At 34.8% G+C, this 9790-nt stretch overlaps 2 protein-coding genes across 3 annotated transcripts; both read left to right on the top strand.

Moving 5' to 3' along the window:
• Nucleotides 1–1934: 1934 nt before the first annotated feature.
• Nucleotides 1935–3255, top strand: LOC145589513 (uncharacterized). Its single transcript, XM_081646115.1, has 6 exons — nt 1935–2196; nt 2279–2452; nt 2544–2648; nt 2727–2796; nt 2884–2982; nt 3086–3255. The coding sequence occupies exons 1-6, from the start codon at nt 1985–1987 to the stop codon at nt 3176–3178; spliced, it is 753 nt and encodes a 250-aa protein (XP_081502241.1). The 5' UTR covers nt 1935–1984; the 3' UTR covers nt 3179–3255.
• A 2121-nt stretch (nt 3256–5376) lies between these two features.
• Nucleotides 5377–9429, top strand: LOC145589502 (protein NUCLEAR FUSION DEFECTIVE 2-like). 2 transcript variants are annotated; one of them, XM_081646103.1, is made up of 4 exons: nt 5377–5561; nt 5655–5740; nt 7191–7596; nt 9172–9429. In XM_081646103.1, exons 1-3 carry the CDS (start codon nt 5487–5489, stop codon nt 7594–7596), a joined length of 567 nt encoding a protein of 188 aa, XP_081502229.1. In that variant the 5' UTR covers nt 5377–5486; the 3' UTR covers nt 9172–9429. The 2 variants fall into 2 exon arrangements, with proteins under 2 accessions (XP_081502229.1, XP_081502220.1); XM_081646094.1 differs by lacking the exon at nt 9172–9429 and having other exon boundaries at nt 7191–7805.
• The last annotated feature ends 361 nt before the right edge of the window (nt 9430–9790 follow it).

Below are 9790 nucleotides of genomic sequence, written 5' to 3'. Positions count from 1 at the left end.
AAGTGGGCAAAAGCATACAAAATTCATGTTGGTGAAATAAGTCGTGCAAAGGTGTCTATATTGTATAAAGATTGGAATCAAGTTCCACAAGGAATAAAAGACACTTTGTGGGAAGATGTTAAGGTAATATTCACTATTATATGTTAAATGTTATACTATTATATGATCATTTTGACATTATTTGAATATGATGAAAACAATTTATTTGAATATGATGAAATTATTTACTAACTTTTTTTATTTTTTTAATTTTTTGCGTAGAGAGAGTTTCAAATCGAAGAAGATGAAGACAAGAAAAAAAAGGTCCTACGCACTTGTGATAAAACTTGGAGAGATTTCAAAACAAAATTGGTCAGTGGTTGGATCACATGTACCAGGAATATGCCGAAGGAGAAAAGAATGTCGTATGTACTCTATGATTTCATATCTGAGGATATGTGGAAAACATTTGTGGAGGGGCATACGACAGATGATTTTAAGGTTTGTGTGTATTAATATCAATGATCATGCGGGTTATTAATACTTTGTTAACGGATTCTTATGTACTAATCTTCATTTATGCTCGTGAAAATAGGAAATCAGTGAGAAGGCAAGACAAAGCCAGTCTTTCAACGAATACCCTCACCATTTAGGAGCCAAATCATATGGTGAAATGAATATTGTATGGCGTAGAAAAGGGTATATTCCCACGACATCTTCAGCATCCAGTACTTCATCTTGTTCTTCGGTTGTGTCTAGTTTGCCGGATAGGACATATGCTTGGCTTCTAGCAAGATCAATAGAAGATGATAAGGGAAATCCTTATTTGCCGGATGAGAAAACAAGAGAGGTGAAAGAATCCATTGTAAGTATATAATAAGTATATGTAATAAGTCTTTATTTCAAGTTTGAATATATTTTGTTAAGTTTATGTATTGCAGCCAAAGTTTTCTAACTTGAAGTCATTGTGTAGGATAATTGGAGAAAGCAACAAGCTGAAGGAAACTTTGTTCCTAATAGGCATGATGATATCTTATCTCGTGCCCTTGGGAAAAAAGATCGTAATGGTCGGGCAATAGCATTTGGCAGTGGAATTGGCATTAAAGTTGTATGGGGATCCGGAGAGAGGCGTAGTGGCCGACGGGGTAGGGAATTCGGAGATGATGAGCTGGAAGAATTAGAGGCAAGAGTAGCCCGGAGGGTACGAGAGGAGACTATGCAGGATATGGATTCTAAAATGGATTCCATGGTTCAAGAGAAGTTTATGTTATTTGCTAAACAGATTGGTATTCAAATTCCAACTGAAATGATAGAAATGAATAACATAGGCCGGACGACTCAGCAAAATCCTAGTAGTTGCCAATCAGTGGGTGATGATCCATTTGCAAACATACAGGTATCCAACACTTTGTTATTTTATATTTTGTATCTTTTTTTTTAATGATTTATGACTGCGACATACTTTTAACTTTGTAACTCAGTTTTCTACATTTTTTAATTATGATTTTTTTCTATCTTTATAAGGAACCGGTTCCTTGTCGGCTATCATTGTTGAAAAATGACTCTGAGAAAGTCATTGTAGCTGAAGGTACATATCATCCGGAGTTAATCCTTGATCATCATAGTAACCTCCTTCCGGATCACGTGAGGGTGAGTGTTGATGATTTTTTTGACGAGTTCAAAGAATTCTCGGTTCCAGTTCCTTCTTCAGTCATCAAGAAACTTAAGCATGCTCATGGTACATTTACCCAATGGCCGAAATACTTGGTTTCACTCATGCATGACAAGGTAAATTATTTTTGTAACAATTTACATATAGTTTGCCATACAAAAAATATAGCAAATTGTTGAATAGATTTGCTTTACTATTGATTAGGAATTCATATCAAATAAGAACAATGGTAACAACAAAGCGGCCAAAGAAAACATGCAAGACAAAATGAAAGTAGTTGAAAGTGGTCGCGAAACAAAAGAGTCCAACACCAATCCAAAAAAAGTTTTTCTTATGGATTATGCTTTGGAAAACTTGTCTCAGAAGTGTGGGTCTTTGAATAGTTTGTTATCTTCATTACCCGAAGGTGAAACTATTAAGGTTAAGGCTGATGCTTGGACCTTTAGTTATGAAGACAGTAAGGACATCATTATCAAACGTGAAGATGTCAATCAACTTCTCACAGGAGCTTGGCTGAATATTTCAGTTTTGCAAGTTTTTATGATGTAAGATATTCAAATTTCACTCTTCCCATATACTTATTTATTAACATTTATAATGTTAAATTATTACATGATATATATGTAGGGCCTTGAGTGACTTACTCGATACGGAGGAAGTGGCTTCCATTGGATTCATGTGTCCGGAAATGATTTCAGAAACCTATTTGCATAGTGATGCTGATCGTATCCTACTATACATGACACATGTGATGGAAAAACAAAAATCTAAGCAGTTCATCTTATGCCCATACCATGAAAAGTATAAACTTTGAACTTGTATTTATTTGAACTTTGCAAATTGTTGATATTATTTTACTCTTTTACAAATGTGTGTCTAATTTATTATGTAGGAATCATTGGGTTCTTTTGGTCTTATGCATGGCTAAGCGTGAAGTCATCATCTTTGATTCTTTGAGGCAGAAGCGAAATTTAGCAATTAAGTTTGCAATGACAAAGTAAGTCTAGTTTGTTATTAATGTCATGATTTTATGTGTGTAAGGGTAATATATATGTTATTTGTTTCAAATGTGTAGTGCTTTTCGAAGTTTTAAGGCATTAAGTGGACAATCTAGGGGAAGTAAATTGACATGGCATTTGGGACAGGTTACCTTAATTTCTGACCCTAAATTTTAGTTTCTTAATAATTGAAGTATAGCAATTTAATTCAACTTACAAATATATTACATGTAGTGTCCTCAACAATTGGGTGGACGTGAGTGTGGCTACTACGTCATGCGTTATATGTACGAAATACTTGAACATCACCATAGCAGTGAAGATCTTATTCAGGTATGAGTTGTCAAATATTTCATTTTTGTTTGATAAATACAATTTGATGTTAGCTACAATCTTGAATTAAAACTTTCCTCTTGTATATTTGTTGTGTTGATAGGATTTTTCAAGAACTACACCGTACACCGAGGAGGAGATAAATGAGATCCGAGATATTTGGGCAGAGTATTTTATATGTAATGTTGAACTTTAGATTTACCACTTAGCGCATGTTTGACTCTTGTTTTGGATTATAGGCTTGAAATGAAGTAATTTGGTTAATTGGTGTTGGGATTATGAGTATAATGTCTATGATATTGAGATGTAAATTATTGGACAGGTTGTTAATATAATGCCGTCATTCCCAATTTTATGGGTAGGCCAAATTACAAAGGAGACTCTGCCGAAATTTACATTTGCATTATTCAATAAAATTGCATTTTAATTTCAATTATATTAGCGTTAGCATATTACTTTATACCTAGGAAAACAGGTACTACAAACATATACAAGGCAATTATTATATTATAATTAAAAAAAAAAATTCACCTCATTTGCGTCACTCATTAAACAAACAAGTGACGCAAATACAACAGTTTTGTATTGTCTACTCAGTTATTTGCGTCACTCCTATATAAACAAGTGACGCAAATAACAAAAAATTCATATATTGGAAGAGTCATTTGCGTCGCTTGTTTATGAAGGAGCGACGCAAATAACAAAAAAAGTTTATCAAAAGAGTCATTTGCGTCGCTTGTTTATAAAGGGGCGACGCAAATGACTAAAAATAAGTTTATCAGAAAAGTCATTTGCGTCGCTCTTTTATAAAGGAGTGACGCAAATGACAAAAAAAAAGTTTATAAAAAAAGTCATTTGCGTCGCTTGTTTATAAAGGAGCGACGCAAATGACAAAAAATAAGTTTATAAAAAAAGTTATTTGCGTCGCTTGTTTATAAAGGAGCGACGCAAACAACAAAAAATAAGTTTATAAAAAAAGTCATTTGCGTCGCTTGTTTATAAAGGAGCGACGCAAATGACAAAAAATAAGTTTATAAAAAAAGTCATTTGCGTCGCTTGTTTATAAAGGAGCGACGCAAATGACTCTTATTTGCGTCGCCCCTAGGAGCGACGCAAATGACTTAAAAGTCAATTGCGTCGCGAGCAGTTGCGTCGCTCATAGAAGCGACGCAAATACACTATAAATGAGCGACGCAAATAAGCCTTTTTCTACTAGTGAGTCAATAATTTGCGAGTTAGAATCAGGTCGGGTCATTCTCGGGTTTGAGTCGGGTTCGTTTCAAGTCAATAATTTGCGGGTTATAATCAGGTCGGGTCATTTTCAAGTCGGGTCATTCTCGGGTTCAAGTCGGGTTCGGTTCAAGTCAATAATTAGCGGGTTACAATCAAGTTGGGTCATTTCCAAGTCGGGTCATTCTCAGATTCAAGTCGGTTTATGTTCAAGTCAATAATTTGCAATTTTGCAGGTTACAATCAGGTCGGGTCATATTTGGGTTCAACTAACTATAAATAGATAATTATCATTTTTATCAAGCTAATTATTTCCTTTGACTATAATATATATGGCAATATACTAGGGAACTATAGTCTATAATTTAGGAAGATAATTATCTTCTTTGACCATACAACAAATATATACTATATTTAACTCTTAAATTTGAGTATGATGCATTGATGCTCCTTTCTTTTGCTGGCCTGGACCGACTCACCGACTTGGTCTACCTAGACAAAATGCTTTGATCAACAATAATTAGGTGGTCTAAATTGCATTTAAGGTGATTTGAAATCGGGTCAGGAACAATTTGGGTTGAATTTAGGTAGGGTTAATAACAAGTCGTGTTGACTTTGAGTCAGGTTAGTGACAGATCGGACTAATTTTTTAGTCGGGTTAGTAATAGATCTGGTAAATTTAGGGTCGGGTTAAATTTGGGTCAGGTTAATAACTAGTCGGGTTGATTTCGGGTCGGGTTTGTAACAAGTTGGGTTAAATTCGGGTCGGGTTAGGAACGAGTCGGGTTGAATTCAGGTCAGGTTAGTAACAAGTCGGGTTAGATTCGGGTTTTGACGGGTTAAACGGGTTTGGGTCAATTTCGGTTCCAGTCGGGTTCGATTCAGGTCAATAATTAACGGGTTACATTCGGGTCGGGTAATCTCCAGGCCAGTTCATGTTCGGGTCCGGGTCTCACATACTCGGGTCATCTCGGGTCTAGGGTTGGTTTCAGGTCGGGTTTGGGTCCCCATTTTTGCGGATTAAGATGGTTCGATTAATAATCAAGTTTGAGTCGGTATTTCGGGTCGGGTCAACTTTTGACAGCTCTACCCACAATGATCTTTACATAGAGTATTGACTTCTTCCACATTAAGTGAGTTTTTTTTTTTTTTTTTTTTTTTTTTTTTTTTTTTTTTTTTTGTGGAGCGTTTGAGTAAGGTAAAGTAAGAAGCATTAGGTTTTCACTGCACATAAAGTAAAAGTCTGAAGTTGGATTCTTCGCTCTGATCGGAAAATGGACCGTCGAATTGCAGTTTGTTTTACAATCCTCACTCTGATTATGATAGTCTCTACTTCCGCTGCTTTCCAGGTTTAATTATTCTTTAATCATCACTTAAATCCCTGAAATATTATGAACTTAATTTCTGTAAAGTTAATTACTTTGTTTAAATTTTTACCGCAGATTGATGAATTGGTGAGCAAGAAGCATATAATCACAACAAAATCTCCCTTCTCTACTGCACTTGAAACCCTCCAGAAGCAGATTAAGTACTCTCTAACTATCTATATTAATTTTGACTATTTAGTCAAGTTATTCAAGAAATTGATTAGGATGAGAAAGAAATGATTGTTATTGATTTCTAAAGCATGATTCTTTATATAATTTGTTCAACCATACTTATATTGTTGATGGGTGATCGTCAAAATGAGGTGTCAAAAATTGACCCGACCAAATATAACTAACCAACTAATTGACCCGCTATGACCGGACATGACTAACCAACTAGTGAAGATGAACAAGAATTTAAAGATAGTTTGATTACTAAAGTACGATTGTTATTGTAATTAGTCCAATTTTTTGCTTGCTGTTGTTTTCAGCAATGCAATTTTTTAAAAATTGTATCTTATAAACAAATAAATATGTTATTTTAGAATAGTTTCTTGTTGCTTAAATTTCCATTGATGTTGATGTTTGGGTGGGTGGGATTAAATGTGATCTATGATACTTGCACGACTTGTTTAAATCATATAACCTCGCATCCGAGCCTTAGATGTGGATTTTGTTGAAAATTTTCTGAAGTCTGAGTAGTATAAAACAAGTAAACAATTTGTGTCTTTGCTGTTAATTTTTTAACTAATGTTTATTTGTTTAATACTTAACTAAAAAGATTTAAGATTTCTATTTGTGCAAGGAGAGCTTAGATCTTGATGATTCTTCGAAATGTTGTCTATCTCTTGAAATGTAGTTGGACCTTATAAGAATCCGGTTGAAGGAGAATGAGATTGGTGAATTGAGTTGTATATTCCACAATTTAGCATTGATTTTATTAGTTTTGTTGTAGTTTCTTAGTGTCTTAAGACCAAGCAGGTATGTAGCTAAATCACTAAGGACATGAACTCGAGTGATCATAACTTATAACCTGTGGCTGTCGTTCCTCTATTTCTCAGTCTCTTGTTCCTCCATCTTATTTTCTTTGTGGCCTTGTGGGGCTCCGGGAAAAATTCATACCTTGGGGTGGCTAGAGGATGACCTGCAGCCCGTGTGGTGATTGCATAATTCATTTCCACGACCCCCGTGGTGAGCCATAGACGTGGAAGTTTTGGTTCAGTTCTTTTTCCATCAAGCTCATCAATGTTTAATTGTTCTTGTTCATCTCCTCTCATGGATATTTAAAGCTGAACTAGGATCCATTTTATGGTTCAAAGTGTGAAGATATTTTATGAAGTGAAATGATATGGATATATGAGACATTTTCCCTTCAAGTTTTGACTTTCTCTTGTTTTCTCTAGAAAAAACTTGAGCTTAAGTAAGGTTTCTTGGATCAAGAAGAGAATATGTGATGATTGATAAGAAACTGATTAACCCCTAATTATCAATAACTGTATGTGAGCTCAAAAACATGTGCCCTGTTGTGTGTTGTCACTTGAGTTTTCTTTCTATATGATTAGTTCCATGTTGTTCATGGAATAGTAATAGTGGTTGAATCTTTAATTGCAGCTATACTTTTCAACGCATTGATCTTCTTCGACGTGCAATGACCCATGCTTCATTTTCTGAGGAGAACAACCGGGCATTAAGCATTCTAGGCACAAGCATCATAGAAACATCTGTGTCCTATAGGTATCTTCTAAATGATATGGATATATCTTCAAAAACTCTGAATCGTGTGATAGCAGAGGCATGTAATGTGGAGTCCTCTTGTGCTGTGGATGGGATGCGGTTGGGGTTGCACAAAATACTCAGAGTCTCTCACAATACCAACTCTACCACTCCTGCCATAGTCTGTGGTGCTTTTCGTGCAATATTTGCTGCTGTTGCTCTCGACTCTGGAAAGTCTGATGATGCTTCAAAAGTGTTCTGGAATGTCCATACTCGTACAGGTGAAATGGCTGCTGCATTTTAGGTAAGCCTCAGAACTAGTGTGACTGCATCCTACTATGAACTCATATTATATGAATTATATGTTATGGTGATGGTGTTTATATATTGTATTAACTTTATGTATGCTCTAGAACTAGAATGGCTCAATAACGCTGCTACATATATGTATTGCTCCTAGGGAGGCTAACAGAGTTTATCAATGGTTGTTAATCTAAGTATGGTTGTTTTATATGTGGATCCAAGTTTGCTTTTTATTATAGTTTGTAGAAAGCTGATCAATGTCAATGTCAGAATCGTTTGTGATCTTTGAGTGAAATTTATTGTGATCATCCTGCATGTCACCTTGAAAACGGCACTTTAGATTCAGAGAACCGCCAAGGCGGCCCTTGTTGTCAGTTGTATGTTGAAATCTGTTGGGTTTATCTCAGTCTGTCTCCAGGTTGCTGGTGAACCAGGAAACAGGCCAATCACTATTAGAAAAGTACAGTACAGCTCAATGTTGCAAGCTTGCCGAACTTAATTCCTTTAAGCTGAACAAGTCTAATAGTGACTAAATCCTGTTTCCGCCTTTTCATGTCTTTGTTCATGCATGATCAGCACTTAATTTATAATGATTTATCTGGTTTCGGTGATTCGCTTTCATCCTGTAAAGGATCTTGCTACCTTTAACCAGTATTATAAAATGAAGCAAATTAATCAAACTTACGAGACTTGATTCTCATTTCATGTGACCAAAAGATTCATTATTAATTTATTATTGAGCTAAGCAACTCTAGTTTAGTATTATTATCTGTTCCAAGTGGCCTGAATTTCAGGTTTTTAGTACTTTTTTCTTGTCTTTTTAGTTACAAAAATGAAAGAAAGATTGAGAAAAATGTGGGTGAGAAATTTGTCTTATTGATAAATCCACTTAGAAAATGAGGCTTGAGATTTGGTATGAACTGGAAATATCTTTGGCTCTCAAGAAAGACAGACACCCTAAAATCAGCTGTATAATGTACTTGTCCCCCCACCTTTAGTTTAGTTGCCTAACCCTCTTTCATTTCTTTTTTGGAACAAGACCTTCTCGTTGACTTGTAAGTTATGCTATTTTGTTACTTTAAGATATAACTTTGAGTACAATTTACTCTTAAAACTATAATCAACAAGTATAATAGTAGATTCTTATGTAATAGTAATTTCATTATCTTATCTTTTATCAGTATAATTTCGTCATAGATTCTATGAGGAATTTACAGTCAAAGTTCGATATGAAAATATCAAATATTAAGAAACGGAGGTTGTAATATCTTGTATAAATAAAAAATATAGCTATCCTTGTCTTCCCATGATACTCCAAAATAGTAGTCTTGTTCAATAGTCTTTTGGTTGCTTAATGTTTTGAGATATTTGCTAGCTATTTTGCTGAAGATATTATCATGATGTCAGTCATCAATATTAGATTATTTAGGTGATTAATATCTTATATTGCGTTGAAGTGTTACACTGCCTTTTGGTATTGCTAATATATTGAATTGATTACAAGAAGATATGATATTGAGTGGCCACCTCATTGTCTTATCTAAGGATTAAAATGGTGGGGTTTGAATTTTGGTAGGTAGCCTAGCCGTTAGCCACTACAAATAGAGGGTATGCAAGAGGGCTTATCTAAGTGTTCCTCGAACCATTATTGGAGCATCACTTCATTCTTGTATTTTTGTTGTCATTATTGAAGAAACCGATAGTAATATAAAAAACTCTCAAATAGTAATTTGGTGGTTTGTGAAGAAGTATTGTACTTGTATTTATATACTTATATATGAATAACAATGTACAGTTTTGCAAATTTTTGACTGTTGGAGTGTTTATATGATGAGATAACTTGCGAGTTACTTGAACAGTTGAACTTGATCAAAACTTGGGTTGAGTGATCTCAACTTGTATTCGAACTCAACTTGGATTTGAACTCAACTCAAGATGTTGACAAGTTGAGTTGAGATACTTGAAATGTGACTCCTATCCACATGAGAAGCTCGAAAAATCTGTTATTATCTACTTTTACTTTGTAATAAGGCAAATGACCGAATTTCTTGTTTATTCTAGTGGTGCTATTGAGATCGATTCATTCAAAGCCTGATCTCTTGACTCAACTCAAACTCATTCCTAAATATTAGCTAGTTGAGTTATGATGTCCCAATCTCAAACTTATCTCGCATCATAAGTACCCTAATTGTGGG

Source organism: Chenopodium album, chromosome 2 (assembly GCF_948465745.1).
Source record: "Chenopodium album chromosome 2, dcCheAlbu1.1, whole genome shotgun sequence".
Taxonomy (NCBI): domain Eukaryota; kingdom Viridiplantae; phylum Streptophyta; class Magnoliopsida; order Caryophyllales; family Amaranthaceae; genus Chenopodium; species Chenopodium album.
Note: the sequence above shows the minus strand (reverse complement) of the source record. Positions and strands in the feature narration are given on the sequence as shown.

Coding starts and splice junctions, on each gene's coding strand:
- LOC145589513 (XM_081646115.1), top strand. CDS start 1,985: ATGGATTATGCTTTGGAAAACTTGTCTCAGAAGTGTGGGTCTTTGAAT. Junction 2,649..2,726: donor ATTAAGTTTGCAATGACAAA/GTAAGTCTAGTT, acceptor TCAAATGTGTAG/TGCTTTTCGAAGTTTTAAGG. Junction 2,983..3,085: donor GCAGTGAAGATCTTATTCAG/GTATGAGTTGTC, acceptor TTGTGTTGATAG/GATTTTTCAAGAACTACACC.
- LOC145589502 (XM_081646103.1), top strand. CDS start 5,487: ATGGACCGTCGAATTGCAGTTTGTTTTACAATCCTCACTCTGATTATG. Junction 5,562..5,654: donor CTACTTCCGCTGCTTTCCAG/GTTTAATTATTC, acceptor TTTTTACCGCAG/ATTGATGAATTGGTGAGCAA. Junction 5,741..7,190: donor ACCCTCCAGAAGCAGATTAA/GTACTCTCTAAC, acceptor CTTTAATTGCAG/CTATACTTTTCAACGCATTG.